General features: G+C 39.6%; 1 protein-coding gene and 1 long non-coding RNA gene across 3 annotated transcripts; one reads left to right on the top strand and one right to left on the bottom strand.

The window, feature by feature from the left end:
- Positions 1 to 386: 386 nt before the first annotated feature.
- On the bottom strand, positions 387 to 6477 carry LOC146704537 (uncharacterized). Its single transcript, XR_014921181.1, has 2 exons — positions 6308 to 6477; positions 387 to 6220 (listed from the first exon to the last, which is right to left on the bottom strand). It is a non-coding gene; the product is annotated as an uncharacterized LOC146704537 (long non-coding RNA).
- Positions 6478 to 8015: 1538 nt separating this feature from the next.
- Positions 8016 to 15695, top strand: nr2f2 (nuclear receptor subfamily 2, group F, member 2). Of its 2 annotated transcripts, none has more exons than XM_085461754.1 (3): positions 8016 to 9295; positions 10296 to 10841; positions 12993 to 15695. In XM_085461754.1, the coding sequence occupies exons 1-3, from the start codon at positions 8845 to 8847 to the stop codon at positions 13265 to 13267; spliced, it is 1272 nt and encodes a 423-aa protein (XP_085317880.1). In that variant the 5' UTR covers positions 8016 to 8844; the 3' UTR covers positions 13268 to 15695. The 2 variants fall into 2 exon arrangements, with proteins under 2 accessions (XP_085317880.1, XP_085317881.1); XM_085461755.1 differs by having other exon boundaries at positions 8017 to 9295; positions 10314 to 10841.
- The last annotated feature ends 2425 nt before the right edge of the window (positions 15696 to 18120 follow it).

The raw sequence follows: 18120 nt of genomic DNA, 5'->3' as shown, positions 1-18120 counted from the left end.
GGGATTATAATTTGTCAAATTACAAAATGTAAAATTGTTAAATAAGCTATCTGTGGATATATAAAGTATAAAAATGCACTTATGCTGTTTGAATACAATCAAAATAATGAAACACAGGACTGTCTTAGCCTAAGGATACAAAATAATCAAGGTTTCACAGTGGCAGTTATCTAAATGATTCTCTCATAAATCATTATAATTTAGGGGGGATGTTGCTGAAGCAACGCCATTGTCTGTGGTGCCGCTTAATTTGAGGGTCTGATAATTAGGGTAGCCTAGTTACCATGATATAACCAAAAGCCATCTTGGTATTAAAAAAAATACAATGAATTAAATTATCTTACTTGTTTAAAAAATATATAACTGAGGGATGTCAAAGACAATGCTGTCAGCATCAGGTGTTTAATTTTGTCACACTAAAACATGCCAGAAAGCAACAATAGTTACACCTCCTGTCCGTGTTCTTATACTTTTACATACAAAAGGACAGATTACTCATGACAATTACAAACAAAACAAAAACACATGAATAGAATTTGTGATATCTTCAGGCATTTAGAGTTTTTATTTCTATAGTTATTTTCAGTCAGTTTGTTTAACATTACAGTTGTTTGCTCGTTTATTTTCACAGTTCACATTTAGAAGATGCACTTTTACCTTTGGGCAATCATCCCGCTACTGCACAGCTTGAAGTACTACATACTGAATTCATTTAGTGTTTTGTGACTTCTAGTAGTATGTTCAAGAGTTTGCATTAATAACAAAATGCTAATCCTAACCTTCATACATTAGCGAATAAGAAGTGGCGAAATATAGTTGCTACACACTGATCTAAAAACTTTGTATATCAAATACACACTGTTCAACATATATTTCAGATCACAATAAGACATTTTTTTCAACCTCTGCACATTATCACAACATTTTTACAACTCCCCTCTCAATTTATTGTGAGAAAAACAACTCTAATATTCAACTCAGTAAGTGTTGCGGCTCACGTTCTAAAATAAAGCTAAAAGTAACTCCTGTATGTCCTCGTGTGAAGATAAAGTAACTGAGACAAACAATGCGTGATTTTTGGTTTCAAATGGCTTTCACTCTCAAAGTCATGAAATTTTCTTCTTCTTATGTCGAGTCATTACGGATGTGGAGGTCTTTCCAGATCCCACTCACGTTCCATCTTGCGTTTATTCCCTCCCTTATAGACCACTGAACAAATGTGGATTAAATGTGACTTTAAAAAAATTGCATTGCAATATTTGCTATTATAGAACATGTTTTGGTAACAAATGCTGAATATGTGTCTGTGGAGATGTGGTTAAAATTGTCGATATTCATGGACTGCTGGTTTTGGTCATAGTTACAGTATCAGTGACTGCAGTGCTTTTACAATGACGTGCATTTTGATGACAGAACATTTACTCTGGATTGATTTCTCAGTCTGCATTTCTTGTGTTCAAAAGTGGTCCAAGTTATATTGCACAGCTACAGCTTATGTGCGACTGTGTTGAAACCCTGCAAGTCACATAAATCTCAAAACTGACAAATGCTTCTCAGTTTTGAAACTTAGGGTAAAACTGCAGAAGCTGTAGTTGGATAATCAAAACGTTCCTTAATTTGTACCTTACTCCTAATCATTAAATTACCAGAGATGCGTATAGGATATTGTAATTGTTTTTTACATTAATGCCACAGGAATATCATTCAAATATAAAATGAATAGGACTTTATTATCTTAATTTCAGTGAGCATCGTTAGCACCTTAAAAGCACCAAAAAACCAAGCATCCTGCCAAATTACTAGAGCAAGACACTGATAGCTTATACATTTAAGGCAAACAATCACAGTAAAACTGGAAAACCTCATTCTTAACATGTATGATACAGTAGGTGCTATAAAGAGAAAAGCAGTCAAAACACAGCTCATATCTTAAAACTTTATTAGTGGTAAATGTTGCAAATTGATATTATACACAATACTATTTAATTAACTTCTTGACTAACATATAAAACATTAATGCTTAACTGGTTATCTCATAACTTTACGTGGTAGACCATCACATAAAAACTGTGTATTTCCGAGATCTCACAAATGCGAGACCTCATGCTACAAACAGTAAAGTTATTCAGGAAGGAAGGAACATATACGAAAATCACTAAACTGGAGATACAAGGCTTTTAAAACAGAAGCAGTTTGAAATAATTGGTTAATCAAATACTGGCTGATTATCACTTGAGAACGTAAGCTGCTGTTATAGCTATAAATGACTGTAAATGACCTTCAAGAACAGAAACAACACACTTTAACACTGAATAGCTGTAACGGTAAGCTGAAGCTGAAGTAAGCCTCCACTACATCCGTTTGTGTAGTTTTTACATATCCCCCACTGCTACCACATTACACCTTGAGTTACAGTAATTCAATACACTGTCTGCTGCCTTTGGGGCCACATGTGAGCCACGTCTGGCTCGAGACTGAATGCTGCTACGACTTTCTCTCTTCTTTCTTCTCCCAAACTTTTTCTCTCTGAGTGCATGAAAAAAAAAGTGTGAAGCAAGCGGACTGCCCACTCTTCTCTTTCAAAAGGAAAAGTGAGGGGCTCAAAGAGACACATATCACAAGTGCCTGGTACAACTGCACTGTTGTACTGATGGTCACCGTACAGCTCCACTGGGACAGATGGGATTTAATCTGCTTGGCCGATGGGCACTTCAGCAGCAGTTTCTGGGGGTTAGAGAGCACTTATCACACAATTCCCCTACCCAGACTTTCCCAGCGAGTCCTTGGAGTTAAACCATTGACCCTCTGGTCATTGCTGCTACAATGCTGCTGCCTGAAGTAATCATCATGCATGCTCCATCTATGCAGTCTTTAGCAGCCAAAACAACACATCGCTTACAACACTCATCTTTCTCTCTCTACAGTTTTGATCACTTTAAACCTAACAGCAATGATTCAAACCAAAAGCATTTACAAATACATTAAGAGCATGCTGGCAGTCAGCCTAAAGAATTCATTGAGACAAATTGATCCCTATCTGTTTAAACTGGCACTATAATCTGTCATTGGCAAATTGAACACAGTGAGCTATCTGGGATCTATTGCCTTTTTAGATAGTGGCCCTTGGGGCAAGCAGACAGAGAGAAAGTGATCCACGCCGCTGAATGAACTCTATGTAAGGTTTTCAATTGAAACATGCATGGCTGCTTATACGAACACACTTTAAAACACACCTTTTTTCCTCACACTCCACATAGCTAAATGCTTTTATACTGCCTGCACGCGTATGCCGTCAACTTGCTTGCACACATACCACATTTATAATAAAGCGCTGTTACTGGAGGTAGTGGAATGCTGTTTTTTGTGACTAAATTAAAATTACATTTACATCAGAAAAACAAGCACAGTAGTCTTTAAACCTTACAAAATCCCTGTTTAGAGCAATATAACCATTAAAATATTCATATCAAAATAAACTACAGTGTACGTCTGGTCAGGATAAAAGCCAAAAAATAAAATAAAATAAAACAAATTCTATATTAATGATATAATTAAGTTAAGTTTGTTTATTTATCATAAAAATGTAAACTTTAAAATATCCCTACATCATGCTACTTTTCTTATGCTGCCTTTTTGTTCTTTGGTCCTGTAATAATGTTGGTAAAAAAAATAAAAAATTTGAATATTTGGTTTGTTTCTTTTTCCCCTACCCATAATATCACAAAGACCTACCATTCCAAAGAGTCAACCTTTACCGGAGGTAAAAGGTACTGATTGATATTCAGTGCAACAGATGAAAGTCCCATGAAATATGGGACACATCCACCATAATCAAATGAAGGAGAAACAATTTGGAGGTGTTAAGTTTTTTTGGCTCTTTGTTTTGTTTTTATACTAATGTGTGTGTTATGCTTGTAATCTTTTTTTGACGTGCTGCCTTTTTAACTAGAAAATAATCAGCTTATAAGTTATCTGAAATTCTTTCTTCATTTACGATATTTTGATTTAGATTGCGTCAGTGGGCAAAAATATGACCAATATCTCTCTTCGGGGTGTTTTTTAAGTGGCACAGTTTAGTTTCTGTCTTGATTCCACACTGTCATCTAATTCAATCAGACTCTTGAAGTTGATTAGCCTGCTTAACCTTTGCTCCTGCTTGGGTCTGGAAGGGTTAATCAGGCCGGGAACTTGGAGACCTCCGGGTCAGTATCCCTCTATCTGCATGAAGGACTTGGTGGAGGAAGATTAAAGTCAACTTCTTCTTTTTTTTTTTTTTTCATTTTTGACATTTAGCACAAGTGTGAGAGAGCTCTTTGGCCGTCAGCAGTTCAATTTTCTTTTTTTTAGATCTTGGTGCGTTTTAAAAGCATATTTGTAGGAATTTAAAAATTTTTTTTTAACTACATTCGGTTTTTAGTATATGTCTATAACGTTTTACAGAATATAATCACGTCGGAGCGCACTTCCCAGTTTAACCTGATATTGGAGGGAAAGCTTTTCCTTCGCACGCCCGTAAATCTCAAGAATTGTCTATCTCGCTATCGATTAATTTAACTGCAATCATTCCAATCAGCACATCTCCAGTCCCGTGTTCCAGAGACTGTGCTTTGTTTTACTAACAATAATAAAGTGATTTAGTCCTTTCTCCCTGTCAGAGCATGGGAAATCGTTAAAGATCTAGCTATTTGTCTGTGATCAGTAAATATTTAGTGCAGGCGACATCCTCTGTCTCCTCTTAATCGATACTGATCCCGTTGGGCAGCGCAATTGTTATGTGCATGCAGGCTTGCTGAGCATACACTGCTTTTATCCTCTGCTTGAAAAGGAGAACCAGTACAAATCACACAGGAAACTTTTTAATCCGCGAATTAAGAAAAACTGCAGGACAAGAGTTTTGAAGTGGGGGGTCTAATAGTTAAGCAGTTGTGCTGCTGTGGGAACGTTTATGCGTTAAGAAAATAGTGCGCAAATTTCTGTGCATATTTACGCGTGGTTCATTGGGCAGTCATAATTTATATATAGGCTTTCCTACTATCTGCCTGATGCATACATGCTAAAGGAGTATCTGCTAAAAGGTTAATTACCCTCTTATGTCATTACTGATATTTCTTAATAATAATAATAATAATAATAATAATAATAATAATAATAATAATAATAATAATAATAATAACTCATGTATTAGCATTTTGTAGGATAAAGTTAGAGCATTTATTAAATTATTTATGCTAAATTAATTTTTACGTGTTTAATAATAGCTTGGCTGATATTGCGTCTTGGCTTGCTTTCTCCATATATTTCCTAATATGCAAAATCTCATAAAGATTGCTCGCCATACTTAAAGACAGGTGTCTGTTCTGACTTCACCCCCTCCCTCTCGCCTCAATAGCCCACACAAAGCAGCCGCGTACGAGCGCGTTTTGGCCATATTACTGTAGGAGAGAAAAAGGCGCACAGGATCTCTCTCTCTCTCTCTCTCTGCCTGCTGTAAAGCTTACTTATCATTTCCAGAGGCAATCAAATGATATTCTGCTCGGACGACACGTCAACTTATATTTCCAGTCTCTCGCCTAACAACACATGACGTGAATCAGTTGTTTGTTTTGGCTCTCCAAAGTTTTTGCATGATCAGACATTGCAATTTTCCAATAAACAGCGTGCTTTTTGTGTCTGATCCCGTCTGTTGGAGAGGAAGCTTTGCCAGCTTCAGTCTGAGCACTGTGTCGAAAAAGAGAAGACTAAATATATTCTGAATAAGAGAGAAGATGCATCCCGCTACGGACGAATCAGCAACATATGCATTTGGTAGGTTTGTTACTATAAGAATACAGCCTCCTGCCTCACTATCACTATCGGGTAACTTTATGAATGGGTGTTTGCAAACTAGTTGGGCTTGATGCGATTCGTCATATAAATTAACGCTGCGATAATAGGCAGAGATGACTGACGGAGTCGTCCGTAGTCAGTGCGCATTGTAGAAGCATCGTATATATGTAGTCTACGTTATGCTCCGTCTGCAGCACACGTCTTTTATTTGAAGAGATGAGCCTATTTAATATGAGATTTAATTGTGAGCAGAAGGATAAAGCATTGCAACATTGCTGATTTATCATAATAAAGCATACAAATCGCATACTTACCATTTGAAGCAAAACTGGGTCCTCGATAAGCCAGTACCTTGCGGGGTATTTTATTTACAGACTTTCCATGTTCACGGGATCTGTAAACAAAACCGACAAAATAGTAATGCAGACAAAATATAATCGGCTAATTTGTTCTAGAATAAAGACACAATTGGTCTATATACCACCGCTGGGACTGCCTGAAGTGGCAAAAAGTAAATCCAACTTTGGCAACTCTCAAAGGTTTGCCGTCCAAGTCATGTAAAACAGAATTTAAACAAACAGTCATCAGTTTAAAATGGTGCTCGTTAGTTTGGTCGATGCGAGAGAGCAGACTGAATCGGTTTCCGTGTCCGACGGCTCCTCTAAATTGAATCTTATTTGAAGCAAAAAGAATTCATACGCTAGGGGGCACCCATATACTGTAATAGATCCTGGGACAATGCATGCATGCTGCTGCTCTCTCTACAGGCTAACACAGTGACCGGGCTGTAGGTTCATCTGGAGGGCTCTGTAAAGTTTTACCTGCAGTTCAAGTTTGATAGCCTCAGGCCACGGTGAAAGTAAATCAGCCCCGTTCAAATACACACAAATATCAATATAATATATTATTATTATTATTATTATTATTAACCATGTGGGCACAGCCATTCTCCCCCTTGTTACAAACACAGCATCGTTTACTTTGTTTCTTATCGTCATTAAAATAAGATGTTTTTATTTTATTTATTTTAGTGAGCAAAAATCCGACAAGTATTAAGGTATCGTTTTTGTGTGGTGTGTCAATACGGGGACTCTGCTTTCACCCTAGCCTTAAAGTGAAGGGCATGGCCTTTGACCTCGAGTGACATTTTAATTGTGCTCCGCATTTAAAGCTGTAGTCGTCTCAAGCTCTGACCACATATACAGACAAAACTGTCTTTGGAGAAATCATGCTTTTGGACCTCCTGACCATGCAGATGATTAATATTTGTGGCTTGCGGGATTTTTTTGTTAGGCAACGGCGAGCTGTGGGATGATTTCACCAGGCGATAGCGACAATTTCACGAGACATGTGGATTGTGATGTGTAGCACCTGGTACGATTGGAAAGCACTAATATGTACTATTAGCCTCGTAGAAATATAGAGGTTTGTTTAAAATGAGAAATAAAGAAATCCAGGTGGCGTTTTCTTCTCTTCTTCTTTAAATGGGGAGCGACCTTATTCAGTGTCTGGTTTTACAGTGTGCATGGAAAGACAAATCGAAGCCTACACTTGTTTTGATTTTTTTATATGCATTTATTATCAATAATAATAAACATGTTATTTGGTCTAGGTAACAGCATCACCAGTCTTAAATTAACGTAGCCCATCACACAGCCTTTTTTTTGTTTCTTTTGTGTGTTGTTTTTTCATTCATTCAGCAGTGGAGTCTGTCTTTATATCCACATACCTAAAGGATCAAGACTGTAATGAACACAGGTCATGCCAAGAAGGTGCATCTGTGTCTCAGGGATAAGAAAAAAAAGAAAAGAGAAAAAAATCCTATCTTCTTTTATATTTCAGCTTGTTATAGGGTTACCGGATATACTGTAGCGCGACATGATGCACTGCATTGAATTATTGATATTTTCCTTTTTTCCCCACTTGAAATTGCTAAAGCTTTACCAGGCTGCATGTGAGTATACCTTATAGTCTGGGTGATTTGAGTGACTATCAGTGAATACTCTCTCCGAAAACGTCTCTTTTTAGGACCAAGCGGCCCTCTCGACCTCCATGCTGGCTCTGGCAAGGTACCAAGTAGCACAAGTGCCGACTAGCCAATGGGGTTCAGGGGGAGGTCCCTGAGCTCTGACCAGTCAAACACACTCTCCTTCCTTATATGGCAGCAGATCTCCATGGTAACGTGTGCTAAGTTGCAGCAGTCGTGTCAAAGTTCACTATATAGAGAGCTCAGTGAGCTGATCAGAGAGAAAGCATTCTGCCAGCCCGGCTCCTACCAATCGCAAATCACTTCCTAACCTCCGCCTTTTTAACATATTTGATCACTTTGATTCTCTTCTCCTTTTTCCTATTATTTTTCAGTGCACGGAGGAGGTTTGTAGGTTGTGATCCTTGTTTTTTTATGTTTTTTGTTTTAGTGCTTTCGCTTTTTTGGGGAAGAGTTGTCTTCATATTCCAAGCTCTCAAAACATTGGCTTCAGCTGCGCGCTTGCTGGCGCTACCTCACAAGGAGAAAAGGAAGAAGACGCAGTTTTTTTCTTTTCTGTTTTTTTACCCAGTTGGTGATTTTCTCCAAGACTTGTGCTGGAACTTGATAGTAGCTGCTACAGTGTGCTCACTAATTGTTTTATGCTGCTGCGAGCACGGTCTTATCAACCTGCTCCATCATCCACTGACTAGCCCATGCTACCTCGGTTGGTTATTTTTGAATATTTAACCCACCTTTTCCCATTGATGGGTGTACTGGATGGCTGACTGTAAGCGCCCCTGGACTTGGCCTTTAAGCGCAAGGCAGCGACTCAGCTCGCCATCGCATCAGTTTTGAAAACGTGCTTCGGCAACGTCTCCAACAGCAATAAATCGACAGTTTTCGGGAGATTCAGACTGGATTCAGCGTAGGCTAGATCTGGCATTTTGTGTGTCCGACTGTTAATCACAGTTTACCGCGTTTCCTTGAGACATTATTCACCGCGACACCAAAACGGCAGACAAAAAGTTTCTTTACGTTGACTGATAGATATGGCAATGGTAGTGTGGAGAGGCTCCCAGGACGATGTGGCTGACACCCAAGGCACCCTTTCCTCGCAAACCCAAGGAGGACTATCTCTTCCCACACCTCAAGCAGGCCAGTTGAATTTGACAGCCTCTCAGGTCGCCCCTCCGACCCCTCAGACTCCGGTCCAAGGACCCCCGAACAACACACAGTCCACGCCGACGAACCAGACGTCGCAGCAGTCGGAGAAACAGTCACAGCACATTGAATGCGTGGTCTGTGGGGATAAATCTAGTGGCAAACACTATGGCCAGTTTACTTGCGAGGGGTGCAAGAGCTTCTTCAAACGGAGCGTACGACGGAACCTCACTTACACATGCCGTGCCAACAGGAATTGTCCAATCGACCAACACCACCGCAATCAGTGTCAGTACTGCCGCCTCAAAAAATGCCTTAAAGTCGGCATGAGACGGGAAGGTATTGGGATTTTTTGTTCTCTTATCCATGTGTGTGTTTGTGCGTTTGTAGGTTTTAGACATCGAACCATATCATGTCGCCCCCACAGCATGTTTCCTTTCCCGACTATTCCCTCCAAGGCTGTGCGGCTGGAGCACGCAATGGAGCCGCTCTCTGCCTGTGGTCGAGACGGGGCTCTCCGGATGTTCCTTTTAGCCATGCATTACAGTGTCTAGCGCCAGTGCGTTATAGCTCTGCATTTGACAAATACGAGCCCACCCGTGGCCAAACTGAAGCTGCCGAATATAATGTGATACCGTGACTGCCGTAGAGATACATCTGTGTTGAATTTATGATACAATAGCCCTCTGCGCTATTATGGCGAGTGGCGAATTAAGAGATAGCGTGTTCTGGCTACATCTCCACATCTTGCCGCTTGCCTTGTTCTCTGTGTCTTAAGCTGGACATTAGCGTGCGTTTAAAAAAAGAACGATCGTGCTCCGTCTAACCCGGAGAAATTATCTGAATTTTAGTCTAAAATAGGCCTTCGTGTATGGGGTAAAACGAGATGAATTGCTAAGTAGGTTAAGGGTTAAACATGCAAGGTCTCCCTTGCCCTCTTTGTGTTCCTTCACAGCCAGCTCATGTTGCTGTTGCTGAATAACAACAATTTAAAGCTAGACATGTGCGAGGCTTGTCTTAATTGTGTTTAAAGCGCATCCCTGTTTGTTTGTTTTTTAAATTTATATATATATATGTATATTCAGTGTACGGTTTCTCAAACTACAGCCTCTTTATTATCAAGGCACTGTGTCTTATCTCTTTTTAAACTCGGGTAATAATATGTGTGTGTGCGCGCGTGCGTGTGTGTGTTTTGATCCTGCACAGGCTAGTAAACATTTACAGCTTGGCGTTCAGATTTCAGTTTTCTGCACTTTAAAATACTGTACTGTTTAACAGCCACCCTTAATGCTCAGAATGTCTGTGATCATTTGTAGAATTCAGGCTTCAATATCTGTAGTTTCTCTTTTTACTGCAGCCGTGCAAAGGGGACGGGTGCCACCCACACAGCCACACCACGGTCAGTTCGCCTTGACAAATGGAGACCCACTCCACTGCCATTCCTACTTATCCGGATATATCTCTCTTCTGTTGAGAGCGGAGCCCTACCCGACGTCCCGGTATGGCAGTCAGTGCATGCAACCCAACAACATAATGGGTATCGAGAACATTTGTGAACTAGCAGCCAGGATGCTCTTCAGTGCCGTGGAGTGGGCCAGGAATATTCCCTTCTTTCCAGACCTTCAGATCACAGACCAGGTGGCTCTGCTGAGGTTGACGTGGAGTGAGTTATTTGTGCTCAACGCCGCGCAGTGCTCCATGCCCCTGCATGTGGCTCCTCTCCTAGCGGCGGCTGGCCTTCACGCCTCCCCCATGTCTGCGGACAGAGTGGTGGCCTTTATGGACCACATTAGGATCTTCCAAGAACAAGTGGAAAAGCTCAAAGCTTTGCACGTTGACTCTGCTGAATATAGCTGCTTAAAGGCAATTGTGCTCTTCACCACAGGTAAGACAATAGACTGCTCACTCAAGTTCAGTGTGTGTGAATGTCACTAACCTGCACACTGACATCAGCTAAATCAACGCTGACCTAAATATATCAGCACTGGCCAGAGGCTGTTGCTTGTATTAGATGAACGCTGTACTTAAACGTTCACCTATGCTGCCTTCATGGCCAAGGGCTTTCAGACAGACCCTAGGCTACTCAATTATAAAATCACTCGATTGATCAACTGATTTATCAGTCACATGCGCAAGGATAAAATGAAAATGGTGGAATGACCACACCAGATCTATCTTGGTTTAAATGAACAACAAAGCAGAGCAAAGTATGCCCAGACACACACATACACACACACAAAACCCACCGCAAATTAAGCTCGAGTTAAATAAAACTGATAACTCCGCAATAATTGCTTCAGGCATCATAAAATCGAGATATTAGAACTCTTTTGGAGACTCAAATAGCCTGCAGATGAATTTCTACACTTGGGCTTTTCGGCCATTTATCATTGTGTGTATACCCCACGTCTTGTTTGTAGGAAATGACAGATATAAATGATGTCAGGCTACGAGGGGGATGGGAATAGAAAAAGAAAGACAAGCCTAATGTCCCATTTGCACACAGTAAAAGCACTGCCCAGGTTTCAACGCTTCCTTGTCATTTAGGTGGCATACATGTGCTACCATAAAAAAATACATAAATAAATAAATAAATACATAAAAAACACGGACACCCCTATATTTGCAAAAATGAGAGAGTCTAACAGCATTGTGTGATATTGCGCAGTGACAAGAGGGGCGGCTTTAATTTTTATTTGCAGAAATATTCTCTCCGCCTAAGATTCAGGGCGTCTCTGGACTCGCTCGAGAACTGGGTCATGACCTAAACATAACCCAAACTTCCCGGCTATTTTGTTACATTAACTACACCGTTAAAGGAGAAGAAGAAAAAATAAAAAAAAACACGTAGGGAAGAGATTTACAAGGTTTCACCGACGACTGAATGCATGTCTTTGAAATGATACCATACCTGCAAGCCATCAGTCTTTTTATTTCATTTAGCTGTGGCAATCTTCAAGTGAGCTCATGGTGGCTGGTTAGTTAGCCCTTTCTGAAATAAAATCATAGTTCATGTCATTGAATTTTACTGTCAAGGCTTTATACATCCACGATGGCTTAATTTGTCTCCTCCATACCTGAGTCCCGGAGGCTTGAACGTGAGCTGTGTGTTGTAGCCTGAGTGACACGCCTTTGCTACTTTGGCGGTTTGGTTGTTGTCATGCATCAACTTTACAAACTTACCCAATGTGCGTACAAGCGTTTTTGGCACATCATCAGCTGCCGCCCACATGCAGCAGCATAGATAGTGATTCTGCGTCTCCGATGGTATAGTATGACGGCAGCTCCGTAGGCTATGGGCCCTTTTTTTTTTTCTCTCGAGCTAAATCTCTGCTCACTAAAGGTCAGTAGGTCTCCCTGTCTTTCCCTCTCTCCTCCCTCACCCCCACCCCTCTCTACCTCGCACTGCCTCTGACTGTGAAAGACACAGGCCCATCTGAAACAGTCTTTAACTATGAATATGCTTAATTATTTAGTTCACTTTTAAATGGCTTTATCGGGGAAAATATAGATAATAATAGCGACGAAAGGAGTAACACAGAATTAATATGACGAGGGAAGCAAGGCTCTCATTTTTATCTGCCCCTGTAAGATGGCAAGTCCCCCCCCCCCCCCCCCCCCCCCCATCCCCTTTTTCATAAATTAAACACACACGCAGATAAGAAAATAAAAATCAAAGTAAATAGTTTAAACAAAATAAACTGGCATGCATGTGGAAGCGTATTTTGGTTAATGGTGCCTTACATTATTTGTTTAGCGTAATGCTATGGTTATTGTATTATTGTCATATAATAATTTGTTATTATTTTTTTAAAATCGATATTTATTAAATCAAGCCTTGAGACCATTCAGCTACACTTTTACATGTAATGTTGAGATTTTAATTCTGCAAATAATTGATTTTTTATTTTTATTTTTTATGTGACAGGCTATCAATTTTCGCTGTAGTGTATCACCACAGTGGGAAAAAGCTCCTAGTGAGAGAAACACTTTAGGTTACACTTTATTAATGTTTATTTGTTTTTCCCCCTCTCAGATGCTTGTGGCCTCTCAGATGTGGCCCATGTGGAAAGTTTGCAGGAGAAGTCCCAGTGCGCCCTGGAGGAATATGTCCGGAGCCAGTATCCCAACCAGCCAACACGGTTTGGGAAGTTGTTACTCCGCTTGCCTTCCCTCCGCACAGTCTCTTCCTCGGTCATAGAACAATTATTTTTCGTCCGATTGGTAGGTAAAACCCCCATTGAAACTCTCATCAGGGATATGTTGCTTTCGGGGAGCAGTTTTAACTGGCCTTACATGCCAATTCAGTAAACCAAGAAGGCGACGAACAAACAAAAGGTAGGGTTGGGGGGCTGCGAGACTACAATGATTATAGCTGCTTTTGTGGAAGGAATAAAAAAAAAACCCGGCTGTTACACGGGGCTGGCTTTCATGAAGAAAGACATTGACGTAAATGACTGAATTCCCCCCCTACTCAAAAAAAAAAAAAAAAAAAAAAAAAAATTGAGACATCCATTGAACTTTCAAAATGGCAGATACATGCTCCCAGTGTTCATGCAGAACAACCTGCTTCGATCCTTTTTTTTAATGAAAGAAGAAAATGAGGGAAAAAAAGGGAAAGGGGATTCTGTTGATCCGTGTGAGGAAATTTGAAGTATTAAGTGCATTTAAAAATGAAAATTTGGGTTAAAAGAGAAACTGGAGAAAGGGAAAATACGAAACGTGAATTTTCTTTTCTCAGATGACTTGTCCTGTGTCCATGTATAGCTGTGTTTTGTACTTTCTTTGTTCCTCCTTTCTGGTTCCAAACCGGCCTATGTGATTTCTGTAGTACAGGTGGTGTTATTTTCTAAGACAATGGTTTATTTTGAAAAAGGTGAAATAATGAAAAAAAAGAAAAAAAAAGTTCTAAAAAGAATTAAAACCACAGCAATAGGAAAATAGGCTTATGATCTAGGCTTAATGCTGCAAACGCACTTATGTTGTTAGGATGACCAATCTGGACAAAAGGGAGTTTTTTTTCTTCTTCTTTTTCTTTTTTGGAGTTCATGTTAAACTTTATGACCCAGCGGAAACACTTCGCTCTTTATTACTATGAAGTTACAGGATCCACTTTTGTTTTCCACTCCTGCTTTTAACTAAAGCTGCATAAGCTCTCTTAAATTTTTAAATTAATTAGTTTGACGCTGACAGACATGAGGGCTTTACACGATTTTAATTATTTGGCGAATAATCTTCCTAGTTTCATCCAGCTCTGAATATTTGGCTTCAGTTCCCCAATTGGATACAATAATAATAATATTTTTTCTTAAAAAGGAAATTTTTAGAAGTTGCCTAGACCTGCTGTTATAAAAGGTATGTAAAATAGGTTGCTCTAAATGCAGTACATGCGCATTTAAGAGCTTTTGCAGAAGCTGAAAACTGTACTGAAAGCATAGTTGGCTTGCTTGAAGAAAAAAAAAGTTGGAGAGGTCAAGGGTCATAAAAGTTTGAAGCCTAGCCAGAGTAGTGTTTAATAGCAGTATTATTACAGCGTCCCTGAAATGTCACCCTTTATTCACTTCAAGCATTAAGTGCCTGACAAGCATGGTGTGATTTCTTATCAAAACGATGTTAAAGTAGGCCTACAACATTTTTTTTTTTTTGGGGGGGGGACGACACAATTAGATATGAAACTCCAGTCATGTATTTCACTTGAAAAAACTGATTAGAGGCAGTATTCTTGTAAATATAGGTCAATTCATTTCAACAAGTTTTTTCCTTCATACAAAGTATATGTGATTAAGAAAAATCTGTGGTTGCCATTTTTTTTTCCTTCTCGGTAATACAACGTCTTCAAAATTGAGTGGCAGACTTAGCTAGTAGCACTGAAGGTTATGTTTTTAATGTATATACATATTACTACAAATGTTTTCTTTTTCATGTATATTTAGACTGTGAATGCATGGCCACAGGTCGCTAACCTATTTTACCTTTGATATATAAATGTAAATGTTTTTTCTCTCTTTCTTTCACTCTTTTTTTGGACTGTATAGATATAATCTGTGCATTCAGTACACTAGCCCTTGTATTTAAAGCAACAGAAAAAGAAAAAGAAAAGAAACGACGTTCATTAATAGGCTACAGACTTAAACAGGGTGAGCAGGTTTGGGGACAAAAAAATTTAGAAAAAACCTAAAAAAAAAAAAAAAAAAAAAGGAGCTGATATTTTAACTTTAGTGTTATGGCTCCTTTTGGTCTCTGACAGGTGCCGTGGTGTGCATGCGCGTGTGCGAGAACGTGTGTGTGCGTGCGTGCGCGTGTGTGTGCGTTTGGAAGCTAGCAATTTTGTCCTTGTTTTGAGGCTTTTCTTCAACACACACATACAAAAAAAACACAAAAAAAACACCATGTTGTGGTTGAATTAAAAGGGATCACTGATTGAACACTGATCTTTGGCTGTTCGGAGCCACATATGGACCAGAGAATGATACATGATTGTAATTATGAACAGTTTAAACTGACCCACGTTTTTATATAAATATATAAAAATATATGACTGCAGGGTATTGATAACGTATAGATACTTTTTTTATCATTATTATTATTATTATTATTAATTGCAAGTGATATATGTGAGTGTGTGTGAAAGTTTATAGTTGAACACAATTCTTGTTTGTTTGTGTTAGCTTATTGTAAACAAGCATTCTGCTGTAAATTTGTTCTTGGTATTAAATTATAATTTATGAATTTGAAAACACCAGTTTTTCATGGTTTCTTTTTTTAACTTCCCAAACTTTATGTGTGAACTTGTCCTTGTATGGGTGTGCGTGCGCGCGCGCGTGCGCGGGGGGTGTGTGTGGTCGGTTGAAGGTGGTGCTGGTGGTGGTGGACGGGGAAGGGAGGGGGGGGTGACTGGAGTCAATTTGCTGTAGCAGGATGTTGCCCTTTTGCCCTTTGAAAGTGATTAATGAATTACAAAATAATTAATCAATCCGGCAACAGGCCCGCTCAGTACCTTAACCCCCCCCCCCCCCCCTTTTTTTTTTTTTTTTTTAATTTCCCTATAAGGTTATACTTCCTAAATCCTGATCTCTAAATTACCAAACTGTTTGGGAAATGATGGATTCAAGGTTGCTGTCTGTTAAAGCCCAGAAATGGAATACCACTTGTAATAAGGCGCAGTGCCTCAACAGATAATAACATTTCATAACAGTAGCCCGCCCTCACACGGGACTGCGACCATAGTGCAGGAAATACCAAACCCTGCCTTCCCACCGCTTTATCTGCGGAATAAAGTTTCACCTTTGTACGCTCGCATAAATATTAATGGGCGGAATTTATATAGGAGCCTGTACATTATGCATAGTATCAAAATAAGATAAATCGTATTGAAAGGGAAACCGCTTTGAATGATTTCATGAATATAGAATTGCTCTCTATCGCTGGCAGTGGTTTAGGTTGTTATGCTCTGCTTTTTATTTTTACTTCCAACCGATTCACCGGGCTTCATCAACACTACCAGAACTTCCTGAACTATAGGCGGCATAATGCACATCATCGTTATCGTTGCTGTTATGTGTGTGAGAAACTCGAGAAGTGGATGTAAAGGTTTACAGTGCCAGCTATTTACACGCACTCTACTCTGACGCTAAAACTGTTTGCCCTATAATTATTATTAGTATTGGCTTAGTTGGAAGTTAAATCTGAAGTAGAATTAGCCTTGTTGTGCAGAAGCTTTATCAGGATCGGTATGAAAGCCAACTTCACCACATTTTTTTCCCTGCCGCTGCTGCTGGTGTGTATCTGTGAGTGCGCCTGTGTGGTTGTGTTGCTGTTGATAATGAAGAAAATGATGATTATAATGTGGCGCTGATGGTCTTTTATCACTGGCTTCTTGCTGAAAGCGCTATTTATCCATACAGTGGTGCTTCCCCTGTTTGTCCAACCAAGCTGTCCCTGAGGTATAGCCTACACTGGGGCCAAACTAAGCCCATATTGATAATTAAAGGTGGACATCTCGCTACACGCGATCATCAGTTAATTGGACAGAGTGTTTAAAGTAGAGCAACCCCGGCCACTCAAAAAAAAAGAAAAAAAACTTTTACCATTCACAGTGTTAGCAGGGGGTGAACACTTTGAGGGATGCAGAATTCACCCACGTATGTCAAAGTAAAGCTTTCGAGTGGGTCTTGACCGGTTGGATTTCGACACTGACCGGATTGATTTGAGGTGACAGAATTTTTTTTTCATGACATATTGGATCTATTGGACTCCATAATTTCTACTTCTGTCCATTTATTAGCATTATGCAGGGGAAAAAAACCAACAAGGTGTAACTTGCTGCGACGTCACTTTTATTTACATCTGCGTGACGTGCCAACTGTTTGACACGCGAGCTGGTTTTGCCTATAAGCAAAAGTTTAAAGAAAAATCCTGCAGCCTGCTGACGATGCTACGAGGCTGTGGCATGTATATAGAGTCTTTAATGCTCGGTTAGTTTGTTGGGGTTTTACACACAGAAGCTTAGAACTTATTTAGGGCTCACGGGCTATTAGTGGCGCTATTTGTTTAATAAGATAAGGATATGGTTTGCATTCCCTTGCTCTTCCGCTGTCTACTTCACACGAAAGCACACAAGTACATGTCTGCGCAGTTAAGCCACAAATGCACATATGCACATTATTTGTACCTTGGCACTATCACTATGACAAATTATCCCATACTGCATGCGCTTTATTCCATATAGGTTCAGGCACCGCAGCTCATTTACAATGTAGCCTACAAGTCAAAGGCTTAGCAGCTTGGGGCACCTGCCTCATATGTTAACGCACGGGCTTTGAAGACAGAGGAAAAAATAATTAATATTATTATTACTATTAATATTATTAATGTTATTATTAATATTACACATTGACTATAAAGTGGTGATGAAAGCTCAATCAGCAGATGCAAGACTGTTTTTTCCCATTCTGTAGCAGTTTTCTTTATTTTAAATGTTTTATTTTGCGATCATTTCTCCACTTTGTCTTTCGCCATTAAAATAAATTGCCTTTCACTTCTCCTTAAAGCAAACGCCTTCCCTGCACTCTGTCCATAAATGTAAGAAAATTGTGCCATCTACCCGCTGTCCCTGGAACTGTAGCTTCCCAAGACCTCGGAGACCTCGGCTCACTTTAACACAA

The sequence above is a fragment of the Copadichromis virginalis genome, linkage group LG7, assembly GCF_057382275.1.
Source record: "Copadichromis virginalis isolate Kocher_CV1m ecotype Utaka linkage group LG7, C_Virginalis_male_GT1.1, whole genome shotgun sequence".
Lineage (NCBI taxonomy): Eukaryota > Metazoa > Chordata > Actinopteri > Cichliformes > Cichlidae > Copadichromis > Copadichromis virginalis.
Note: the sequence above shows the minus strand (reverse complement) of the source record. Positions and strands in the feature narration are given on the sequence as shown.

Excerpts from the sequence above, each read along its gene's own strand:
- nr2f2 (XM_085461754.1), top strand. The coding sequence starts at position 8,845 with ATGGCAATGGTAGTGTGGAGAGGCTCCCAGGACGATGTGGCTGACACC. Across the intron at positions 9,296-10,295 it reads AGTCGGCATGAGACGGGAAG|TTTCTCTTTTTACTGCAGCC; the intron begins GTATTGGGATTT and ends CAATATCTGTAG. Across the intron at positions 10,842-12,992 it reads AATTGTGCTCTTCACCACAG|ATGCTTGTGGCCTCTCAGAT; the intron begins GTAAGACAATAG and ends TCCCCCTCTCAG.